Here is a 26111-nt window from a genome sequence, read left to right on the forward strand (position 1 = left end):
GCTAGCATTTCTCCTGCGGTGTATATAGTAGTATATAGCAGTGTATACGGATACTGGAAGCCTGTGCTAGCATTTCTCCTGAGGTGTATATAGTAGTATATAGCAGTGTATACGGATACTGGAAGCCTGTGCTAGCATTTCTCCTGCGGTGTATATAGTAGTATATAGCAGTGTATACGGATACTGGAAGCCTGTGCTAGCATTTCTCCTGCGGTGTATATAGTAGTATATAGCAGTGTATACGGTTACTGGAAGCTTGTGCTAGCATTTCTCCTGCGGTGTATATAGTAGTATATAGCAGTGTATACGGATACTGGAAGCCTGTGCTAGCATTTCTCCTGAGGTGTATATAGTAGTATATAGCAGTGTATACGGATACTGGAAGCCTGTGCTAGCATTTCTCCTGCGGTGTATATAGTAGTATATAGCAGTGTATACGGATACTGGAAGCCTGTGCTAGCATTTCTCCTGCGGTGTATATAGTAGTATATAGCAGTGTATACGGATACTGGAAGCCTGTGCTAGCATTTCTCCTCCGGTGTGTATATAGTAGTATATAGCAGTGTATACGGATACTGGAAGCCTGTGCTAGCATTTCTCCTGCGGTGTATATAGTAGTATATAGCAGTGTATACGGATACTGGAAGCCTGTGCTAGCATTTCTCCTGCGGTGTATATAGTAGTATATAGCAGTGTATACGGATACTGGAAGCCTGTGCTAGCATTTCTCCTCCGGTGTGTATATAGTAGTATATAGCAGTGTATACGGATACTGGAAGCCTGTGCTAGCATTTCTCCTGCTGTGTATATAGTAGTATATAGCAGTGTATACAGATACTGGAAGCCTGTGCTAGCATTTCTCCTGCGGTGTATATAGTAGTATATAGCAGTGTATACAGATACTGGAAGCCTGTGCTAGCATTTCTCCTGCGGTGTATATAGTAGTATATAGCAGTATATAGAGAAGAGAGTTGCATTGACAATCCAACACAATGGGCAGCACATTGAACATATTTTATAATGGTCAGAAACTTGTAAATAACTCATGAAAGAATAAAGTTACGTTAAAACCAAGCACATCATTGTTTTTCTTGTGAAATTCCCAATAAGTTTGATGTGTCACATGACCCTCTTCCTATTGAAAAAACAAAAGTTGGATTCAAAATGGCCGACTTCAAAATGGCCGCCATGGTCACCACCCATCTTGAAAAGTTTCCCCCCTCACATATACTAATGTGCCACAAACAGGAAGATAATATCACCAACCATTCCCATTTTATTAAGGTGTATCCATAGAAATGGCCCACCCTGTATATCTCCACAAATGTAGGTCCCTGATAGGCTGGAGAGCAGTCAGCGATCGATGACCTCAGACAAGGAAATGGTTAATAAATGCCCCGGAGAGATTTATCACAACCTGTCCAGAGGAAAAGTTGCCCAGTTGCCCATAGCAACCAATCAGATTGCTTATTTCAGTTTTCAGAGGTCTTTTCAAAAATGAAAGAAGCGATCTGATTGGTTGCTATGGGCAACTGGGCAACTTTTCCTCTGGACAGGTTGTGATAAATCTCCCCCTTATATTATGAAGACCAATATATAAAGGAAATTGTCACCATGTTATGTTCTCGTCTTCAGATCTATGTGAATATAAAGGACAAATCCAACCTCAAGAAAGAGACACAACATAGCGATACCCTCTGCAGCCGCTTCTCAGGACCTCTGGTTCTGAATACTGAGAACCACACAAAATGGACCATCTTATCTTATAAAAGTCCTTAAGAAATTACAGTCCTGAGTCTGGATATTTATAATGTGATTTCCCCTCAGAGAATTCTCCTGGATGACCCATCAACCATGGGGAGAGACAGGAACAAGATGGCCGACAGGATCATAAACCTCACCCTACAGATACTCTTCCGGCTTACTGGAGAGGTGAGGGATTCTGGGAGTGATGTCACATGACCTCATTCTTATCTATGTAATAACAGATGGATATGACTGGAGAGGTGAGGGATTCTGGGAGTGATGTCACATGACCTCATTCCTATCTATGTAATAACAGATGGATATGACTGGAGAGGTGAGGGATTCTGGGAGTGATGTCACATGACCTCATTCTTATATATGTAATAACAGATGGATATGACTGGAGAGGTGAGGAATTCTGGGAGTGATGTCACATGACCTCATTCTTATCTATGTAATTACAGATGGATATGACTGGAGAGGTGAGGGATTCTGGGAATGTATGTAGTGATATTAATGTGTCTCTCCATACACAGGATTACACAGTAGTGAAGAAGTCCTCTAGTGGGCGCTGTCGGGCCCCTGTGTGTGAAGGATGGGGAAGAACCCTGAGCCCAATCCCGGGGCCTCCACCTCACTCCCTGATACATGAGGAAATGGATGAACAGAAGATCCGAGAACTCATCAACAAGATGGTGGAGCTGCTGACTGGAGAGGTGACCCTGCTGGGAATGCTGGGACATTATACAGTAATGGAGGGGTCTGGTGATGACTGGAGAGGTGACCCTGCTGGGACATTATACATTAATGGAGGGGTCTGGTGATGACTGGAGAGGTGACACTGCTGGGAATGCTGGGACATTATACAGTAATGGAGGGGTCTGGTGATGGCTGGAGAGGTGACACTGCTGGGACATTATACAGTAATGGAGGGGTCTGGTGATGACTGGAGAGGTGACACTGCTGGGACATTATACAGTAATGGAGGGGTCTGGTGATGACTGGAGAGGTGACACTGCTGGGAATGCTGGGACATTATACAGTGATGGAGGGTCTGGTGATGACTGGAGAGGTGACACTGCTGGGACATTATACAGTAATGGAGGGGTCTGGTGATGACTGGAGAGGTGACCCTGCTGGGACATTATACAGTAATGGAGGGGTCTGGTGATGACTGGAGAGGTGACACTGCTGGGACATTATACAGTGATGGAGGGTCTGGTGATGACTGGAGAGGTGACACTGCTGGGACATTATACAGTAATGGAGGGGTCTGGTGATGACTGGAGAGGTGACACTGCTGGGACATTATACAGTAATGGAGGGGTCTGGTGATGACTGGAGAGGTGACACTGCTGGGACATTATACAGTAATGGAGGGGTCTGGTGATGACTGGAGAGGTGACACTACTGGGACATTATACAGTAATGGAGGGGTCTGGTGATGACTGGAGAGGTGACACTGCTGGGAATGCTGGGACATTATACAGTAATGGAGGGGTCTGGTGATGACTGGAGAGGTGACACTGCTGGGACATTATACAGTAATGGAGGGGTCTGGTGATGACTGGAGAGGTGACACTGCTGGGAATGCTGGGACATTATACAGTAATGGAGGGGTCTGGTGATGACTGGAGAGGTGACACTGCTGGGAATGCTGGGACATTATTCAGTAATGGAGGGGTCTGGTGATGACTGGAGAGGTGACACTGCTGGGACATTATACAGTAATGGAGGGGTCTGGTGATGACTGGAGAGGTGACACTGCTGGGACATTATACAGTAATGGAGGGGTCTGGTGATGACTGGAGAGGTGACACTGCTGGGACATTATACAGTAATGGAGGGGTCTGGTGATGACTGGAGAGGTGACACTGCTGGGACATTATACAGTAATGGAGGGGTCTGGTGATGACTGGAGAGGTGACACTGCTGGGAATGCTGGGACATTATACAGTAATGGAGGGGTCTGGTGATGACTGGAGAGGTGACACTGCTGGGAATGCTGGGACATTATACAGTAACACCACTGGAGGGGTCGGGGTGATGACTGTATCATTGTGTGTCAGGTTCCTATAAGGTGTCAGGACGTGGCGGTCTATTTCTCCATGGAGGAGTGGGAGTATGTAGAAGGACACAAGGATCAGTACAAGGATCAGGTGATGATGGAGGATCAGCAGCCCCTCACATCACCAGGTAATAGACATGACTATATACACACGTCCTCTCATTATTTGTATGTAAAGAATGAATTCAGTCTCTGTATGTGTTCCCTACAGTCAGATCCAGTAAGAGAACAGCACCAGAGAGGTGTCCCCGTCCTCTTCTTCCACAGGATGATCAGGTAGATGGAGATATTCCCTATGATCTGTAGAAGGGCTGTGAAGCTCTTGTGGTCAGTCCCCTCACCCTCCATGACTCCTCATTTCCTGTAACATCCCATGTGACTTTTTCCTTCTGACTTATGTCTTTCACAATATTTTTTCCACGTCCTTTGATTCAGGGAGAAGATCTGAACAATATTAATGCTTCAAACATAAAGGAAGACGAGACAGATGTGAGCGGTGATGAGCAGTATAAGGAGGAAATTCCTACAGGGAAAGATCTGAGCTATGTTAATGCTACAGACATAAAGGAAGAAGAAAAGACAGATGTTAGCGGTGATGAGCAGTATAAGGAGGACATTCCCAGAGGGAAAGATCTGATTTATAATATTACTACAGACATAAAGGAAGAAGAAGAAACAAATGTAAGCGGTGATGAGCAGTATAAGGAGGACATTCCTAAAGGTAACTGCCCAGGTGAGTAGTAACCACTAAATGCAGAAAAGAGTAAAAGATTCTACTTAATCACCGACTATCCCCTCTTACTATAGTTAGACCCCTTCTTTACCTCCAAACTTTTACTATGCCCCTTGTGTGCTCTGCAAAATATTCTGATCCTTCTGTTCACCCCACACTGTTTATATGCCTCGGTTTGTGACAGCGGGACAAAAATCTCTTCCCATTATTCCCACCAGAGTGACTGTGTCCTTCCTCAGATGTCATCTGGTGTTGTCTGCTCAATGATCTGATTGTGTCGCCTGTACCTGGCAGACGTCACTAGCTGCTCCAGAACACTGCCTGAGTTATAAAAGTGGTGTTAAACTAAAACTTTGCCAGGTTCACTTTGAGAACTAATGCAGTAGACAGGTACGCTAGCTAATGCAGTAGACAGACAGTTTTTGGAGCCAGTGTGACTTTCAGCTCCGGTATTGGCAGCTAATTAGAGACACCTGTCACGTGCTCAGGACTTTCAAAGAGGTAACAAGATTTGTAAGCGAGGACAACAGTGGAATTGTCATGTTGGGCAGGGAACAGTGCACTCCTGCTCTCCAGATCCACTGTCCCTGCCTACTTGCATAATCGCCCCAAAAACAGCGATTCCACAACTTGGAGACAGTCCCTGTTCTGGACTAAGTGCAGGGGCATCACAAGTCTAAACAATACACAATACAGTACAGGTCAGGGAGAAATGGTCAGAAAACAAGGGGTAAACCTGCACAAGATACAAAACACAAATGGGAACAAACATACAGAGAGAGAATTGTCAGCAACCCCCTTCCTCAAGCCAAAAGAACTACAAAAGTGCCAAATCGTCAGACAAAGGGTTAACCAAAGAACAAAATGAAAATACCACACCAGAGTCTGAAAGACAAGTGAGAGCCTTTATAGCCAAGATCAGTAGGGTGCGGATGCCAAGAAGACTCACCATTGGCTAGACGTCCACAACTCCTGATTTATGATGATGAAGCCAAACCTCAGAAAAGTTTAACCCTTTGGGCAAAACCAGGTCCAGTCATTTTTAGAATTAGTGATGTAATGCCGCTTATAATTCTTCTGGAGGAAATGCTCACGGTGAGAATTGAGGAAGAAGAGATGGAGGAGGGTTCATATCTGGCTGGCAGCAGTATGGATGTTCTCCTTGAAGAGGAGCTGGATGAGGAGCAGGAGGAAGTGGGACCTGAGGAGGAAGGTTTGGTGATGGGATAGGGGACGAGAAACCTACATAAGGGGACAATGATGATGACGACGACTATGATGAACCATAGATTTGCATTGAGGGGGCAGGATGTGATGTCATGAGGGGGCGGGGCTATGACATCACGAGCTCCCGGCTCCAGCATTCGGAACACTGTGTTCCAAACGCTGAGCAGCGGAGTACCCCTTTAACCCCTTAACGACGCAGGACGTATATTTACGTCCTGCGCCGGCTCCCGCGATATGAAGCGGGATCGCGCCGCGATCCCTCATCAAATCGCGTCGGTCCCGGCGCTCATCAACAGCCGGGACCAGCGGCTAATACCACACATCGCCGATCGCGGCGATGTGTGGTATTAACCCTTTAGAAGCGGCAGTCAAAGCTGACCGCCGCTTCTAAAGCGAAACTGAAAGTGACCAGGCTGCTCCGTCGGGCTGTTCGGGACCGCCGTGGTGAAATCGCGGCGTCCCGAACAGCTGACCAGACACCGGGAGGGCCCTTACCTGCCTCCTCGGTGTCCGATCGACGAATGACTGCTCCGTGCCTGAGATCCAGGCAGGAGCAGTCAAGCGCCGATAACACTGATCACAGGCGTGTTAATACACGCCAGTGATCAGCATAGGAGGTCAGTGTGTGCAGTGTTATAGGTCCCTATGGGACCTATAACACTGCAAAAAAAATGTTAAAAAAAAAGTGTTAATAAAGGTCATTTAACCCCTTCCCTAATAAAAGTTTGAATCACCCCCCTTTTCCCATAAAAAAAATAAAACAGTGTAAAAAAAATTAAAAATAAACATATGTGGTATCGCTGCGTGCATAAATGTCCGAACTATAAAAATATATCGTTAATTAAACCGTACAGTCAATGGCGTACGCGCAAAAATATTCCAAAGTCCAAAAATCGTATTTTGGTCACTTTTTATACCATTAAAAAATAAATAAAAAGTGATCAAAAAGTCCGATTAAAACAAAAATCATACCGATAAAAACTTCAGATCACGGCGCAAAAAATGAGTCCTCATACCACCCCATACGTGGAAAAATAAAAAAGTTATAGGGGTCAGAAGATGACATTTTTAAACGTATACATTTTCCTGCATGTAGTTATGATTTTTTCCAGAAGTGCGACAAAATCAAACCTATATAAGTAGGGGATCATTTTAACCGTATGGACCTACAGAATAATGATAAGGTGTAATTTTTACCGAAATATGCACTGCGTAGAAACGGAAGCCCCCAAAAGTTACAAAATGGCGTTTTTTCTTCGATTTTGTTGCACAATGATTTTTTTTCCATTTCGCCGTGCATTTTTGGGTAAAATGACAAATGTCACTGCAAAGTAGAATTGGCGACGCAAAAAATAAGCCATAATATGGATTTTTAGGTGGAAAATTGAAAGGGTTATGATTTTTAAAAGGTAAGGAGGAAAAAACGAAAGTGCAAAAACTGAAAAACCCTGAGTCCTTAAGGGGTTAACACCCTAAGGACGTGTACGTCATGACACCCTGGTACTTAAGGACCCATGACGTACGCGTACGTCATGGAGAATTCCGGTCCCCGCCGCGGAGGGGCCTGACCGGGATGCCTGCTGAAATCATTCAGCAGGCATCCCATGCAAATGCCCAGGGGGGTCATCAGACCCACCCATGTTGGCGATTGCCGCAAATCGCAGGTGAATTCACCCTTGCCATTTGCGCGATTCCGGGTCATACGGGTCTATGGTGACCCGGAAAATAAGGGAGATCGGGGTTGTCCAAGACATCCACGATCCCCCTGAAGGGATAGGTGTGAGGTGGCAGGGGTGCCACCCCTCCTATCCCTGCTAATGGTCGTCAAGAAGCGACAACCAATAGCAGATTGGGGCGGGGGGTTAACTTTCGGTTTCCCCGTTCTGCCCACCCACAATAGGCGGGGCAGAAAGAGGAAACCGACAGAGGACCGGCACCGAAGATCCACTTACCCATCAGACGGCTGCGGGCGACGGGGATCGGCGGGCGGTGATGTCGTGTGGCTGGCTCCCTGGATCCTACGGAAGCCGGTGAGTTGCCTAGTAACATCTGGAGGGCTACAGTTTCAGACTGTAGCCCTCCAGATGTTGCAAAACTACAACTCCCAGCATGCCCAGATAGCTATGTGCTGTGTGGGCATGCTGGGATTTGCAGTTTTGCAACAGCTGGAGGGCTGCAGTTTGGAGATCACTGTGCAGTGATTTCTAAACTGTGGCCCTCTAAATCTTGCAAAACTACAACTCCTAGCATGCCCACACAGCAGTTTGCTGTCTGAGCATGTTGGGATTTGTAGTTTTGCAACATCTGGAGGGCCACAGTTTGGAGATCACTGTGCAGTAGTCTCTAAACTGTAGCCCTCCAGATGTTGCAAAACAGCTGTCTCGGCATGCTGGGAGTTGTAGTTGCGTACCTCCAGCTGTTGCATAACTACATCTCCCAGCATGCACTTCAGTGTTCAGTACATGCTGGGAGTTGTAGTTTTGCAACAGCTGGAGGCACACTGGTTGGAAAATACTGAGTTAGGTAACAGAACCTAACTGAAGGTTTTCCAACCAGTGTGCCTCCAGCTGTTGCAAAAGTACAACTCCCAGCATGCATGGTCTGTCAGTACATGCTGGGAGTTGTAGTTTTGAAACAGCTGGAGGTTTGCCCCCCCATGTGAATGTACAGGGTACATTCACACTGGTGGGTTTACAGTAAGTTTCCTGCTTCAAGTTTGAGCTGCGGCAAATTTTTCGCTGCAGCGCAAACTCCTAGCGGGAAACTCACTGTAAACCTCCGCTAGTACGAATGTACCCTAAAAACACCACACTACACTACACTAACACATAATAAAGGGTAAAACACTACATATACACCCCCTTACACTGTTTCCCCCAATAAAAAGGAAAAATGTATTGTACGGCAGTGTTTCCAAAATGGAGCCTCCAGCTGTTGCAAAACAACAACTCCCAGCATTTCCGGACAGCCACTGACTGTCCAGGCATGCTGTGAGTTTAGCAACAGCTGGAGGCACCCTGTTTGGGAATCACTGGCGTAGAATACCCCTATGTCCACCCCTATGCAATCCCTAATGTAGTCCTCAAATGCGCATGGTGCTCTCTCACTTCAGAGCCCTATCGTATTTCAAGGAAACAGTTTAGGGTCACATATGGGGTATTTCCGTACTGGGGAGAAATTGCACTACAAATTTTGGGGGTCTTTTTCTCCTTTTACCCCTTATGAAAAGGAAAAGTAGGGGGCTACACCAGCCTGGTAGTGTAAAAAAAAAAAAAATTTTACACTAACATGCTGGTGTTGCCCCATAGTTTTTATTTTCACAAGCGGTAAAAGGAATAAAAGACCCCCAAAATTTGTAACGCAATTTCTCCTGAGTACGAAAATACCCCATATGTGTGCGTAAAATGCTCTGCAGGCACACAACAAGGCTCAGGAGTGAGAGCGCACTATGTATGTTTGAGGCCTAAATTGGTGATTTGCACAGGGGTGGCTAATTTTACAGCAGTTCTGACATAAACACAAAAAAATAAATACCCACATGTGACCCCATTTTGGAAACTACACCCCCTCACGGAACGTAACAAGGGGTATAGTGAGCCTTAACACCCCACAGGTGTTTGACGAATTTTCATTTAAGTTGGATGGGAAAATGAAAAAAAAATTTTGTTCACTAAAATGCTGCTGTTACCCTAAATTTTTCATTTTCACAAGGGAAAATCGGAAAAAATGCCCCCCAAAATTTGTAACCCCATTTCTTCTGAGTAAGAACATACCCCATATGTGGATGTAAAGTGCTCTGCGGGCGAACTACAATGCTCAGAAGAGAAGGAGCTCCATTGGGCTTTTGAAGAGAAAATTTTTCCGGAATTGAAGGCCATGTGTGTTTACAAAGCCCCCCTGGTGCCAGAACAATGGACCCCCCACATGTGACCCCATTTTGGAAACTACCCCCCTCATGTTATGTAATAAGGGGTACAGTGAGCATTTACGCCCCACAGGTGATTTTTGGAACAGTGGTCTGTGAAAATGAAAATTTTTGATTACAATGTTCTGTTACCTCAGAAATGCCACTACTTTGACCATCAACTTCGTGAAGAGTCTGGGGGGCGGATGCAATCCCGAACAGAAGAGCTACAAATGGAAAATGCAGGATTTTCCTGTTGTGACGAATGGTAAATCTGAGGTACTTTTGAAAATTCACATGAATGGGAACATGGAAATAAGCATCTTTCAAATCTAGTGTTATCATCAGAGCCCCCACTGCAATCATTGGAATTGTTGATTTCAAGGATTCCATTTTTAATTTCCATTCATGTGAATTAAACTTGTTTAAACATTTCAAGTTTATAATCGTGGGGAATGATCTATTTGGCTTCGGGGCCATGAACAGTTAAGAATAATGACCCTGGCCCTGCTCCCGCTCTGGAACCCGAGAAATTGCTCCCAATTGCAGGAGACTCTGAATGACTTCCAACATTCTGTGTTGAAGCATGGGTGATGTGATTAGAAATTTTTGGAGGAGGGAGAGAAGAAAATTCTATCTTGTATCCAAATGTATCAGATTCAAGATCCAGGCATTTTAAGTAATTTCTCTCCACTTCAGTCTCCCTCCTACCGGTCTCCCATCATTGTGTTTAAGGGGTTTGATTGGGGTTAAGGATAAACTCTTTTCCTTTACCCCCCTTAGGATAACTCCATCTCCCGGATTTCCATTTACCTCTGAAATTGGTGACCTTGTTCCCTTGGGGACGAAAAGTATTTTGAGGTTTTTTCTTCCGGGAAACCTTTTTTTCATATCTGCTGCCTTCTTCAGAATATCATCTAGGAAAGGACCAAACACCACTTTTCCTACACAGGACATAGTTTAGATTTAGAAGTAATATCTCCTATTATGTTTCGTGCTCCGGCCGCACATGCTGGCCGTGAGCACATGGCCCCGTCACCTCCTGATGCCAGTGGTGCTGGGATTCGCATCGCGGGATGTGCCCGCATGCGAATCCCAGCCCGTCCCTTACCTAGTGCTTTTCCTCCTCTGCCTCTCTGCTTCCCTAGGGCACGAGTTTGCCGGAGCTTGGAGATTTAAAGGGCCAGTACGCCCAATAATCAAGTGAACACCTGTGGCTCAGTTATAAGTTCCTCCACCTCCCACACTTCCCTGCCAGATCTTTGTTGCCCTAGTGCCTGAGAGAAAGCATTTCTGAGTATTGCCTTGCCGTGTATCGTACCCTTGTCCTGTGACCTGACCTTGCTCCTTTGTCGCCTGCCTTCTGACCACCTGCTATGTTCCTGACTATGCTACTGTGCTGACTGCCCTGACCTTCTGCTATCCTGACCACAAGTTGCTGTTTCCTACCTGTGCCTCGAATTTCCTCAGCCGCCTGTGTGGTCGAGCCTTGCCAGAGATAGCGACCTGGGTGCCGCCTGCCACAGCAAGTCCATCCCGCTTTGCGGCGGCCTCTGCTGAAAACCAGCAGCACCTTAGACTCCGCTCCCTGGTACGGTCCGTGTCATCGTCCACACAGGTCCAGCGGATCCACTACCACCCGTGTTCCTGTCTACTGAAACATGAGTGTTACATCTCCCTTCCAATATTTTAACCATAGGGCTCTCCTTGATGAGTTAGAAAGTCCTGCAGACTTTGCCGCCATTCTAACTGATTCTAGAGATGCGTCAGCTAGAAAACCCGCTGCCAGTTTCAGCATGGGAATAGATGTGAGAAGGTCTTCTCAAGGGGTCTTATTCTCAATATGATCTTCAAGATGCGAGAACCATACATACAAGGTCCTAGCTGCGCTTGTAGCCGCAATATTCGGATTAAGCATAGCTGACGACGCCTACCAGGTTTTCCGCAAGAGAGCATCTACCTTGCGATCCATAGGATCTCTTAATTGAGATGAGTCCTCGAAGGGTAAAGATAACTTTTTCACTACTTTAGTAACCTGTACATCCACTTTTGGAATCTCACTCCAAACTTCTGTATCTTTTTTCATCAAAGGGAAAACGATTCTTAAACTCTCTGGGAAGGACAACTCTTCTCTCAGGTTCTTTCTATTCATCAATAATAATGTTCTTAATGTTTTCATGAATAGGAAAAAACATTTTCTTTTGAGGTCTTAGACCCCCAAACATTTCATCTTGAATGGTTCTAGGAGGATCCTCATCCTCAAATGCCATGATATTTCTGACTGCTTTTAAAAGAGTCTCTGTATCATCAGATGAAAAAAAAAGTACTTAGGATTTTCCTGCTTAGAGGGCCCTGGAGAAACTCCACCTTCCTCTGTACCCTCTATATCAGTACGAGAGATTAAAGGGGTATTCTGCTGCTCAGTGCTTGGAACAAACCGGAGCCAGTGCCGGGAGCTCGTGACGTCATAGCCCTGCCCTCTCATGACGTCACGCCACGCCCCCTCAATGCAAGTCTATGGGAGGGGGCATGACACGCCCCCTCCCATAGACTTGTATTGAAGGGGCGTGGTGTGACATCATGAGGGGGCAGGGCTATGACGTCACGAGCTCCCTGGAGGGAGCTTGAGAGTCCATCATAGCATATAGCACACAATAGACAGAGAAACAACACTGGGATCCTACCTTTATCCCTCAGCAATTCAAATTTTGGCGCCCTCTGACGTCACTTCCGCCCCCGCCGACACCTCCGCGCAGACCGGAACTTCCGGACGCCGACGTTCTCCTTATACTTACTGGCTGCAACGGAGCTTCAGAACATTTGCGGCCTGGCAGAAGAAGATGCCGGAGAGTGTCGCTCTCCCGAACGCCGCTGCAGACAGCGCGCAGGAGCTCCGCACAACACACGGGGAACCCATTCAGCAGGATACACCGTATCCTAGTATGGGAACATGTAACCCCCCCTGGAGTGCAGTCCCCATACAGTCCGGAGGCAGAGGAACCATGTCCCCCACGACCATAGAGGTAATATAAGGTTAGGGACCACAACCAACCCCGGACTAAAGAATACAAAATAAAGTTAAAAAAAAAAAAATCCCCAAGTCCATTACAGAGAACGGAGCCCGGACCTCTGTCCTGGACCTAATAGGAACAGGAAAAACACTGAGGAGGAGTGGGAGGGGAGGTGATTTTAACCTCTCTGTTTCCGGTTCCTATTAGGTCCTACGGGACATCTCTCCGGTGGCTGTCGTGGTGGATGATGAATAAATACCTCATGCACAGCTGCATCCATGTGTCTGATTACTGTAACTGGGTCAAGTGATCACCAGTATCACTCAATAAAAATAACAGGGCCGTATGAGGAAGTGGTCAGTCCTGTGTTAACTGACTTCCTAGGAATTACAGGATGGCATCATCACCTATCAGATCCCCCCAGCTCTATCTGTATACTGCTGCTATCTCTATGGGATCAAGATATATATATATAGTAGTTATACACCTCCCCTCCAGCTCTATCTGTATACTACTGCTGCTATCTCTATGGGATCAGGATATATAGTAGTTATATACCTCCTCTCCAGCTCTATCTGTATACTGCTGCTGCTATCTCTATGGGATCAGGATATATAATAGTTATGCATCACCCCTCCAGCTCTATCTGTACACTGCTGCTGCTCTAGTCTGTGTTCACATATTGAATTTTTGCCATGATTTTTCCAAATTCTTTTCAAAAATTTGTACAATTAACTAAAAATGTTAAAATGTGTTAAAAATGCAGTAAAAAACATGTATATTTGTAAAAGGAAATAAAATATTTTGGAAAAAAAATGCAAACTGTAAGCACAGCCTGAAGACTTCATATCTTCATACAACATCTCAGTTGGGATCATAGGTCAAATCTCTTTTACCTCGTGGCAGTATTACCGTATATACTCGAGTATAAGCCGACCCGAGTATAAGCCGAGACCCCTAATTTCAACCCAAAATCCCAGGAAAAGTTATTGACTCGAGTATAAGCCTAGGGTGGGAAATACCTCATCCCCCCCTGTCATCATCCAGACCCGTCATTAACATCCTCATCATCATCCCCTTGTCATCATCCCACACATCCCCCCTTCATCATCCCCTTATCATCCCACACATCCCCCCTTCATCATCCCCTTGTCATCATCCCACACATCCCCCCTTCATCATCCCCTTATCATCCCGCACATCCCCCCTTCATCATCCCCTTATCATCCCACACATCCCCCCTTCATCATCCCCTTATCATCCCACACATCCCCCCTTCATCATCCCCTTGTAATCATCCCACACCCCCCCCCCTTCATCATCCCCACCCCCCTTCATCATCCCCACACCCCCCCTTCATCATCCTCTTCTCATCATTCGCCCTCAGTGGTCTTCAACCTGCGGACCTCCAGAGGTTTCAAAACTACAACTCCCAGCAAGCCCGGGCAGCCATCGGCTGTCCGGGCTTGCTGGGAGTTGTAGTTTTGAAACCTCCGGAGGTCCGCAGGTTGAAGACCACTGCGGCCTTCAACATCATCCAGCCCCCCTCTCACCCCCTTTAGTTCTGAGTACTCACCTCCGCTCGGCGCTGGTCCGGTCCTGCAGGGCTGTCCGGAGAGGAGGTGGTCCGGTGGGATAGGGGTTCCGGGCTGCTATCTTCACCGGGGGCGCCTCTTCTCCGCGCTTCCGGCCCGGAATAGAGGCGTTGCCTTGACAATGACGCAGAAGTACGTTGGCAATGAACGCACCTCTGCGTCGTTGTCACGGCAACGTGACTATTCTGAGGCCGGGCCCGAAGCGCTTAGAAGAGGCCTCCCCGGTGAAGATAGCAGCCCGGAACCACTATCCCACCGGACCACCTCCTCACCGGACAGTCCTGCAGGACCGGACCAGCGCCGAGCGGAGGTGAGTACTCAGAACTAAAGGGGGTGAGAGGGGGCTGGATGATGTTGAAGGCCGCAGTGGTCTTCAACCTGCGGACCTCCGGAGGTTTCAAAACTACAACTCCCAGCAAGCCCGGACAGCCGATGGCTGCCCGGGCTTGCTGGGAGTTGTAGTTTTGAAACCTCTGGAGGTCCGCAGGTTGAAGACCACTGCGGGTGGGGGAGTTCACTCGAGTATAAGCCAAGGGGGGTGTTTTCAGCACGAAAAATCGTGCTGAAAAACTCGGCTTATACTCGAGTATATACGGTACTATAAAATCACTATTTAACCCCTTAAGGACCCAGCCCAAATATACCTTAAGGACCCGGCCATTTTTTGCACATCTGACCACTGTCACTTTAAGCATTAATAACTCTGGGATTCTTTTACCTTTCATTCTGATTCCGAGATTGTTTTTTCGTGACATATTCTACTTTATGTTAGTGGTAAAATTTTGTCGATACTTGCATCATTTCTTGGTGAAAAATTCCAAAATTTGATGAACTTTGAAGCTCTCTGCTTGTAAGGAAAATAGACATTCCAAATAAATTATATATTGATTCACATAAACACTGTGTCTACTTTATATTTTCATCATAAAGTTGACATGTTTTTACTTTTGGAAGACATCAGAGGGCTTCCAAGTTCAGCAGCAATTTTCCAATTTTTCACAAATTTTTCAAAATCAGAATTTTTCAGGGACCAGTTCAGTTTTGAAATGAATTTGAAGGACCTTCATATTAGAAATACCCCACAATTGACCCCATTATAAAAACTGCACCCCTCAAAGTATCCAAAATGACATTCAGAAAGTTTGTTAACCCTTTAGGTGTTTCACAGGAATAGCAGCAAAGTGTAACCCAATTTCTCGAGTAAGGAAATACCTCATATGTGTATATAAAGTGTTCGGCGGGCGCAGTAGAGGGCTCAGAAGGGAAGGAGCGACAACGGGATTTTGGAGAGTGAATTTTGCTGAAATGGTTTTGGGGCATGTCACATTTAGGAAGCCCCTATGGTGCCAGAACAGCAGAAAACCCCCACATGGCATACCATTTTGGAAACTACACCCCTCAAGGCATGTAACAAGGGGTCCAGTGAGCCTTAACACCCCACAGGTGTTTGGCGACTTTTCGTTAAAGTCGGATGTGTAAATGAAAAAAAAAATGTTTTCACTAAAGTGCAGTTTTTTCCCCAAATGTATCATTTTTACAAAGGGTAATGGGAGGAAATGCCCCCCAAAATTTGTAACCCCATCTCTTTTGAGTATATAAATACCCCATGTTAGGACGTAAAATGCTCTGCGAGCGAACTACAATGCTCAGAAGAGAAGGAGTCACATTTAGCTTTTGGAAAGCAAATTTTGCTGAAATGGTGTTTGGGGGGGGGGGGGGCATGTCGCATTTAGGATACTATTTAGGCATACTATTTTGGAAACTACACCCCTCAAGGAATGTAACAAGGGGTACAGTGAGCCATAACACCTCACAGGTATTTCACGACTTTTTGTGAAAGTTGGATGTGTAAATGGCAAAAAAAAAAAATTTTTCACAAAAATGCTGTGTTTTCCCCAAATATAACATTTTTACAAGGGGTAAGAGGAGAAAATGACCACCAAAATTTGTAACCCCATTTCTACTGAGTATGGAAATACCCCATGTGTGGATGTCAAGGGCTCTGCTGGCGCACTACAATGCTCAGAAGAGGAGGAGCACCATTGAGTTTTTTGAAAGAGAATTTGTTTGGAATGGAAGTCGGGGGCCATGTGCATTTACAAAGCCCCCCATGGTGCCAGAACAGTCGACCCCCCCCCCCCCACATGTGATCCCATTTTGGAAACTACACCCCTCACAGAATTTAATAAGGGGTGCAGTGAGTATTTACACCCCACTGGCATTCGACAGATCTTTGGAACAGTAGGCTGTGCAAATGAAAAATAAAATTTTTCATTTTCACGGATCACTGTTCCAAAAATCTGTCAGACACCTGTGGGGCGTAAATGCTCACTGCACCCCTTATTACATTACATGAGGGGTGTAGTTTCCAAAATGGGGTCACATGTGTGTGGGGGGGTCCATTGTTCTGGTACTATGGGGGCTTTGTAAACACACGTGGCCTTCAATTCTGGACAAATTTTCTCTTCAAAATCCCAGTGGTGCTCCTTCTCTTCTGAGCATTGTAGTTCGCCCGCAGAGCACTTTACATCCACATATGGGATATGTTCTTACTCAGAAGAAATGGGGTTACAAATTTTGGGGGGCTTTTTTCCTATTTTCCCTTGTGAAAATGAAAAATTTAGGGTAACTCCAGCATTTTTGCGAATTTTTTTTTTCTTTCTCATTTTCCCAACCAACTATTTTGTCAAATGGGGTGTTAAGGCTCACTATACCTCTTGTTACGTTCCGTGAGGGGTGTCGTTTCCAAAATGGGGTCACATGTGGGTATTAATTTTTTTGTGTTTATGGCAGAACTGCTGTAAAATCAGCCACCACTGTGCAAATCTCCAATTTAGGCCTCAAATGTACATAGTGCGCTCTCTCTCCTGAGCCGTGTTGTGCGCCCGCAGAGCATTTTACGCCCACATATGGGGTATTTCCGTACTCAGGAGAAATTGCGTTACAAATTTTGGGGGTCTTTTTTTGCTTTTACCGCTTGTGAAAATAAAAAGTATGGGGCAACACCAGCATGTTAGTTTAAAAAATAAAATTTTTTTTACACTAACAGGCTGGTGTAGACCCCAACTTTTCCTTTTCATAAGGGGTAAAAGGAAAAAAAAGCCCCCCAAATTTGAAGTGCAATTTCTCCCGCGTACGGAAATACCCCATATGTGGCCCTAAACTGTTTCCTTGAAATACGACAGGGCTCTGAAGTGAGAGAGCGCCATGCGCATTTGAGGACTTCATGGGGATTGCATAGGGGTGGACATAGGGGTATTCTACGGCAGTGATTCCCAAACAGGGTGCCTCCAGCTGTTGCTAAACTCCCAGCATGCCTGGAAAGTCAGTGGCTGTCCGGAAATGCTGGGAGTTGGTGATTTGCAACAGCTGGAGGCTCCGTTTTGGAAACACTGCCGTACAATAAGTTTTTTCATTTTTATTGGGGGGGGGGGGGAGTGTAAGGGGTATATATGTAGTGTTTTACTCTTTATTATGTGTTAGTGTAGTGTAGTGTTTATAGGGTACATTCACACTGGCAGGCGTTTACGGTGAGTTTACCGCTAGGAGTTTGTGCTGCGGCGAAAAATTTGCCGCAGCCCAAACTTGAAGCAGACAACTAACTGTAAACCTGCCTGTGTGAATGTACCCTGTACATTCACATGGGGGGGGGGGGGGCAAACCTCCAGCTGTTTCAAAACTACTACAACTCCCAGCATGTACTGACAGACCGTGCATGCTGGGAGTTGTACTTTTGCAACAGCTGGAGGCACACTGGTTGGAAAACCTTCAGTTACCTAACTCAGTATTTTCCAACCAGTGTGCCTCCAGCTTTTGCAAAACTACAACTACCAGCATGTACTGATTGCCGAAGGGCATGCTGGGAGATGTAGTTATGCAACAGCTGGAGGTACGCAACTACAACTCCCAGCATGCAGAGACAGCTGTTTTCTGTTTGGGCATGCTGGGATTTGCAGTTTTGCAACATCTGGAGAGCTATAGTTTAGAGACCACTGCACAGTGATCTCCAAACTGTGGACCTCCAAATGTTGCAAAACTGAAAATCCCAGTATGCCCAGACAGCAAACTGCTGTGTGGGCATGCTAGGAGTTGTAGTTTTGCAAGATCTGGAGAGCGACAGTATAGAGATCATTGTGCAGTGGTCTCAAACTGTAGCTCTCCAGCTGTTGCAAAACTACAAATCCCAGCATGCCTAAACAGCTCTCTGGGCATGCTGGGAGTTGTAGTTTTGCAACATCTGGAGGGCTACAGTTTAGAGACCACTCCATAGTGGTCTCAGACTGTAGCCCTCCAGATGTTGCTAAGCAAATCACCGGCTTCCGTAGGATCCACGGAGCTGCATCTCCGTCCTCTTCTTCCGTCGATCGTCGCCCGCTGCCATCGCCGATGGGTGAGTGGACTTCGGCGCCCCGTCCTCTGTCGTTTCCCCGTTCTGCCCCGCCTATTGTGGGTGGGCAAGACGGGGAAACCTAAAGTAAAGGCCCCCGCCCCCGATCTGCTATTGGTCATCACGTCTTGATGACCAATAGCAGGGATAGGAGGGGTGGCACTCCTTCCACCTCACACCTATTGCTTCAGGGGGATCGTGGGTTTCATGGACAACTGCGTTCCCCCCTTCTATTCCGGGTCATCGGGTCACCATAGACCCGAATCGTCGCAAATCCCAAGTGTGAATTCACTTGCGATTTGCGCCGATCGCCGACATGGGGGGGGTCTGATGAACCCCCCTGTGCATTTGCGTGCGGTGCCTGCTGATCGATATCAGCAGTCACCCCGGTCCGGTCCCCGCCCGGCGTGCGGCGGGGACCGAAATTCCCACGGGCGTATGGATACGTCCTGGGTTCTTAAGTACCAGAAAGCCAACTGGTGCCAGAAAGTTAAACAGATTTGTAAATTACTTCTATTAAAAAATCTTTACCCTTCCAGTAATTTTTAAGGGGCTGTATACTACAGAGGAAATTATTTTTCTTTTTGGATTTCTCTTCTGTCACGACCACAGTGCTCTCTGCTGACCTCTGCTGTCCATTTTAGGAAGTGTCCAGAGCAGCTTAGGTTTGCTATGGGGATTTTCTCCTGCTCTGGACAGTTTCTAAAATGGACAGAGATGTCAGCAGAGAGCACTGTGGTCATGACAGAAGAGAAATCCAAAAAGAAAAGAATTTCCTCTGTAGTATACAGCCGCTAATAAGTACTGGAAGCATTTACAAATCTGTTAAACTTTCTGGCACCAGTTGATAAAAAAAAAAGTTTTCCAGCGGAGTACCCCTTTAATAAGAAAAAGCATCAAAACTGCATGTAGTGTGAACTGACTCCAAACCACTTATGAGTCTCAGCCATTCAGGCCATTCAGGCTTCTTGTTCTATAGTCCAGTCAGGTGATTATGTTCAGGCCTGGTGCAAGGATTTTGCAGCCCCTTGACTCAGCCCATTTGCCCGCCCTCTTACATGCCCCACCTTACTTCTGGGGTGACACACTGTAACAAGCCTCCTCCTCATGTAATCTCCTTACTACATGAGTGACACACTGTAACAAACCTCCTCCTCATGTAATCTATTTACTACTGGGGTAGAGGTGATGTGGGGTGGCGATGCTGCTGGCTGAGCGAGTGGTTCGGATGCTGTTTGTCTAACTTTCCTGCAGCGGGCAGAGCGGCGCCCCCCATCAAGAGAGCACTCTAGGCGGCTGCCTGTTTTGCCTAGTTGGCAGAGGCATTTAAACCACCATTATAAGTGACATTGGTGGTGCAGTGCCAGCTTATGACAGGCGGTACGAATACTGCGCAAATCTGATGGATCAATGCAGTACAAATAAAATCACCCCCCTTTTCCTGTTTCGCACCCCCCCCCCCCCCCCAAAAAAAAAAACATTTTTTATCACTGTTTTGTATCACTGCGTATGGAATTATCGGACCTACAAATATATGTTATTGATCCTGTTTGGTGAATGGTCTAAATAAAAAAAATAAAAAATAAAAAAAAAATTAGCTTTAACAAAGTCCCATATCCAGAAAACTAAAGAGAAGTTATTGGGGTTTAGAATATGGCCATTTAAAGTAATATTTTCTTTAAAAACGTTTTTTTTTATTATTTTAAAGTAACATAGTTCATAGTTCAGGTTGAAAAAGACCAGAGTCCATCAAGTTCAACCTATAACCCTACTGAGTCCCTACTGAGTTAATCCAGAGGAAGGCAAAAAAAACTCAGACTAGAGGTAAAAATTCCTTCCCGACTCCAAATATGGCATCAGAATAAATCCCTGGATCAACGTTCTGTCCCTATAAATCTAGTATATATAACCTGTAATTTTCTTACTCTCCAAAAATGCATCCAGCCCTTTTTTAAACTCTATTAGAGTTCCCCATGACCACCTCCTCAGGCAGAGAATTCCACAGTCTCAATGCTCTTACAGTAAAGAACCCCCGTCTGTGCTGGTGTAGAAACCTTCTTTCCTATATACGTAGAGGATGCCCCCTTGTTATATATACAGTCCTGGGTATAAATAGATCATGGAGAAATCTCTGTACCGTCCCCTGATATATTTATACATAGTTATTAGGTTTCCCCTAAGCCTTCTTTTTTCTAAACTAAATAACCCTAATTCTGATAATCTTTCTGGGTTCTGTAGTCCTCCCATTCCCTGTATTACTCTGGTTGCCCGTCTTTGAACCCTCTCCAGCTCCACTATATCTTTCTTGTACACTGGTGCCCAGTACTGTACACAGTATTCCATGTGTGGTCTGACCAGTACTGTATACAGTATTCTATGTGTGGTCTGACCAGTACTGTACACAGTATTCTATGTGTGGTCTGACCAGTACTGTACACAGTATTCCATGTGTGGTCTGACCAGTACTGTACACAGTATTCCATGTGTGGTCTGACCAGTACTGTACACAGTATTCCATGTGTGGTCTGACCAGTACTGTACACAGTATTCCATGTGTGGTCTGACCAGTACTGTATACAGTATTCCATGTGTGGTCTGACCAGTACTGTACACAGTATTCTATGTGTGGTCTGACTAGTACTGTACACAGTATTCTATGTGTGGTCTGACCAGTACTGTACACAGTATTCTATGTGTGGTCTGACCAGTACTGTACACAGTATTCTATGTGTGGTCTGACCAGTACTGTACACAGTATTCTATGTGTGGTCTGACCAGTACTGTACACAGTATTCTATGTGTGATCTGACCAGTACTGTACACAGTATTCTATGTGTGGTCTGACCAGTACTGTACACAGTATTCTATGTGCGGTCTGACTAGTGATTTGTACAGTGGTAGAATTATTTCCTTGTCGTGGGCATCTATGCCCCTATTGATGCCCCCATGATTTTATTTGCCTTGGCAGCAGCTGCCCGACACTGATCACTACAGCTAAATTTACTGTTAACTAAAACTCCCAAGTCCTTTTCCACGTCAGTCGTCCCTAGTGTGCTCCCATTTAATACATAATGCCAGCACGGATTTTTCTTCCCCATGTGCATTACCTTACATTTATCAGTGTTGAACCTCATCTGCCACTTCCCAGCCCAAGACTCCAACCTATCCAGATCCATTTGTAACAGTGCCCTGTCCTCTATTGTGTTTACCGCTTTACAGAGTTTAGTATCATCTGCAAAGATTGCTACTTTACTATTCAACCCCTCTGCAAGGTCATTAATAAATATATTAAATAGGACAGGACCCAAGACTGACCCCTGTGGTACCCCACTAGTTACAGTCACCCAATCAGAATAAGTACCATTAATAACCACCCTCTGTTTCCTATCACTGAGCCAGTTACTTACCCACTTACACACATTGTCCCCAGTAGTAAAATATTAAAGTAGTAAAAAAACTGTCGAACACAGTTTTCAAAATGACATCTTTAATTCAATTTCATCTCACAATTATTTTTTGTTTCACAGAATATTTTATAGCAAAATGAGGGGTGTCATTACAAAGTACAATTGTCCCTACAAAAAACAAGCCCCCATATGACTCTGTAGATGGAAAAGGAAGAAAATATGGCTCCTAGGAGGGGAGAATGCAAAATGTAAATTTCATGGATCATTAAGGGGTTAAGGTAATTGCTTAAAAATAATCTGTTTTCTTCTTGGCAGATTCTTGTACTGGGAGATCAGAGGAGAATCTTATATCTTCAGATTATAAAGCAGATGATGATATCACACAAGATACATATGAAGAACATTCCATTATCCCAGATACACCCTCAGCCCTTCACAACCAAGATCTCTCATCTCATCCTGTTATACAAGTCCGACCTAAAGATTCATCTCAGTCTGTTAAACAAAATAAGGAAAAGCGATTTTCATGCACAGAATGTAGAAAATCGTTTACTTTGAAATCAAGCCTTGTTAAACATCAAAGAACTCACACAGGGGAGAAGCCATTTTCATGTTCAGAATGTGGGAAATGTTTTACTCAGAAATCAAGTCTTGTTAAACATCAAAGAACTCATACAGGGGAGAAGCCATTTTCATGTTCTGAATGTGGGAAAAGTTTTGCTCAGAAACCAAATCTTGTTAAACACCAAAGAACTCATACAGGGGAGAAACCATTTTCATGTTCTGAATGTGGAAAATGTTTTACCGATAAATCACATCTTGTTAAGCATCAAAGAAGTCACATAGGGGAAAAGCCATTTTCATGTTCAGAATGTGGGAAATGTTTTACTCAGAAATCAAATCTTGTTCTCCATCAAAGAATTCACACAGGGGAGAAGCCATTTTCATGTTCAGAATGTGGGAAATGTTTTATAGATAAATCCTTTCTTGTCGCACATCAGAGAACTCACACAGGAGAGAAGCCATTTTCATGTTCAATATGTGGGAAATGTTTTGCTCAAAAATCATATCTTGTTAACCATCTAAAAATTCACACTAACACTGGAGAGAAGCCATTTTCATGTTCAGAATGTGGTAAATGTTATATTGCGAAATCACATCTTGTCAGACATCTAAACATTCACACAGGAGAGAAGCCATTTTCATGTTCAGAATGTGGTAAATGTTATATTGCGAAATCACATCTTGTCAGACATCTAAAAACTCACACAGGAGAGAAGCCATTTTCATGTTCAGAATGTGGGAAAGGTTTTAATAAGCAATCAAATCTTGTTCAACATAAAAAAACTCACACAGGAAAGAATACATTTTCTTGTTTACTATGTGGAAAATGTTTTATTAAGAAATCAAGCCTTGTTCGTCATCAAAAAACCCACACAGGGGAGAAGCCATTTTCTTGTTCTGAATGTAGAAAATGTTTTTCTCGTAAATCAGTACTTATCAAACATCAAAAACTTCACACAGGGGAGAAGCCATTTTCATGTTCTGAATGTGGGAAATGTTATATTGTGAAACCACATCTTATCAGACATCTAAAAGTTCATACAGGGGAGAAGCCATTTTCATGTTCTGAATGTGGGAAATGTTTTACTCGGAAATCCGTACTTGTCAAACATGAAAAAATTCACACAGGAAAGAAGCCATTTTTATGTTCTGAATGTGGGAAATGTTTTACTGACAAATCAAGTCTTGTTAAACATCAAAGAACTCACACAGGAGAGAAGCCATTTTCATGTTCAGAATGTGGGAAATGTTATACTGAGAAATCAATACTTATCAAACATCTAAGAATTCACACAGGAGAGAAGATAATTCAGAGCAATAAATGATGCAGATAACACATCTATATATTATCCATGTACATAGGATATCTGACATTTATACATATATCATATACTGCATCTCCAAACTTGTTCCCAATTGTTAATAAAAGTTTTCTTTTAGAACGTAGTCACCGATCCAGCGATGTCATCACTATAGTTTACATGGTAGGAGAAGAGTGTGATATATGGTTGTGATATTCACTGCTCCTCATGGAGAAGACCCAACAGGCATAATCCATGGGGAGCTGCTACTGGAGACCCAAACACCTCAGAGAGAAGGGACTTATTCCAGTGATGAAGAATTCCAGGACATGACCAGATTAGAGACACAAAATCACTTCTATCTTCTGGCTTCTAGGACATTATTCTGATGGAAGAACTTTACACATTATAAAAAGTCCTATAGGTGTTGGGGAACATTTATAGACAATTGTTGGCCCCGGCTGTCATGGCGTACCATAGGCCCCCTGCCTCCATATTACACAGGTCTGATGGGGGAACAGGGTAAGGAAGGGTTAATGTTTGTGGTTCTAACAATAACTGTACAGGGATATATAAGAAGTAAGGAATATATGAGATAAGATCTTCCAGCGCGCACAGCTGCTGATATGGGGATTGGGTGGACGAGGCTCCTCAGGGGAGGGGTCACTTGTTATGTGTATAGGGGAGCATAGTCCTAAGGAAATAGAAGGTGGGTATAGACAGAGGGGGTGGAGCCATCTCACACATTAATAGAAATGGTGTGCAGTGTAGGATACTGACAGCGTGTTAAAGGGGTACTCCACCCCTAGACATCTTATTCCCTATCCTATGGATAGGGGATAAGATGTCTGATCGCGGGGGTCCCGCCATTGGGGACCCCTGCGATCTCTCCTGCTGCACCCCCGTACATCAGCAGCCTGGAGCTTTGTTTGCTCCGTGGCTGATGACAGGGGACGGGGTATTGTGATGTCACGCCCCGCCCCCTAAATGCAAGTCTATGGGATGGGGTGTGGCAGTCATCAGCCACAGAGCAAACAAAGCTCCAGGCTGCTGATGTACAGGGTGCAGCAGGAGAGGTCACAGGGGTCCCCAATGGCGGGATCCCCGCGATCAGACATCTTATCCCTATCCTTTGGGAACTTCGCTCCTGGGATTCTCTAGGTGTCGGTGCACACAGCAGCAGGGCCTGTAGTTTCCAGTAGTTTGTACATATAACAATGAGCGGCCCCAGGATTGTGGGAGAGAAGTGACGGCTCAGTTACCTCTTTTTGGTTTCTATGGTGACTTCTTTGTGTCTTTATATCTTGGATGTTTCTTTGTACTAATAAGAGTTGTATGTGTTATTGAGCACACGGAGTAAACCTCCGCACATCAGACACAAATCCACGTATGTCAGAGAGTTCACTTACTTTTTATTGGAACTGTATCTAGTACATATATTCACTTAAAGGTTATTTTAGGTTTTCATAATTTTGAATATGTTTCTAGGGGGCTACTAAAAATATACAATACTTACCTTCCCTGCTCCCAACAAAGTCCGGTTACTTCCACCCCCCACTGCTCGTCTTTTCTTCCTGTTTCTGAGACGATGCATCTGAGCAGGACCTGACCCCACAACCAATCACTGACAACAATTTATGTGGAATTATGCAAAAAATATGACATTTATTACTTTATACACTGTTAAAAAAAATAAAGGGAACACTAAGATAACACATTCTAGATCTGAAAGAACTAATCGTATGAAATACTTTCGTCACACAAAATCACACAAGAATGATCAATGGAAATCAAATGTATCAACCCCTGGAGGTCTGGATATGGAGTCACACTCAAAATCAAAGTGGAAAACTACACTACAGGATGATCCAACTTTATGTAATGTCCATTAATACAAGTCCCAATGAGGCTCAGTAGTGTGTGTGGCCTCCACGTGCCCGTATGACCTCCCTACAACGCCTGGACAGTGGGATTTCACAGAAGGGTCATTGACTTGGAGTTACATTGTGTTGTTTAAGTGTTCCCTTTATTTTTTTGAGCAGTGTATTTCCATATGTCTGTAGCACTAGATATTATAAAAAAAAATGCAAATGTATTAGTTACAAATAATAAAGATGAGTAAATAACAAACACAGTGATATGAGAAGATAATATACATATGAATATCA

At 44.7% G+C, this 26111-nt stretch overlaps 2 protein-coding genes and 1 pseudogene across 3 annotated transcripts in view; all 3 read left to right on the top strand.

Moving 5' to 3' along the window:
- Positions 1 to 24738, top strand: part of LOC130298682 (zinc finger protein 585A-like) — a 72870-nt pseudogene extending 48132 nt beyond the window's left edge.
- The window catches only part of LOC130298129 (oocyte zinc finger protein XlCOF7.1-like), a 116284-nt gene that overhangs the window by 1412 nt on the left and 88761 nt on the right, over positions 1 to 26111 (top strand). The gene's annotated exons all lie outside the window — the stretch shown is intronic.
- Positions 1591 to 22506, top strand: LOC130298449 (oocyte zinc finger protein XlCOF7.1-like). Of its 2 annotated transcripts, XM_056551339.1 has the most exons (8): positions 1591 to 1641; positions 1828 to 1932; positions 2283 to 2462; positions 3816 to 3942; positions 4026 to 4090; positions 4250 to 4547; positions 9837 to 9957; positions 22394 to 22506. In XM_056551339.1, the coding sequence occupies exons 1-7, from the start codon at positions 1615 to 1617 to the stop codon at positions 9851 to 9853; spliced, it is 819 nt and encodes a 272-aa protein (XP_056407314.1). In that variant the 5' UTR covers positions 1591 to 1614; the 3' UTR covers positions 9854 to 9957; positions 22394 to 22506. The 2 variants fall into 2 exon arrangements, with proteins under 2 accessions (XP_056407314.1, XP_056407315.1); XM_056551340.1 differs by lacking the exons at positions 9837 to 9957; positions 22394 to 22506 and adding an exon at positions 4766 to 5895 and having other exon boundaries at positions 4250 to 4535.

The sequence above is a fragment of the Hyla sarda genome, chromosome 1, assembly GCF_029499605.1.
Source record: "Hyla sarda isolate aHylSar1 chromosome 1, aHylSar1.hap1, whole genome shotgun sequence".
In the NCBI taxonomy this organism is placed as follows: domain Eukaryota; kingdom Metazoa; phylum Chordata; class Amphibia; order Anura; family Hylidae; genus Hyla; species Hyla sarda.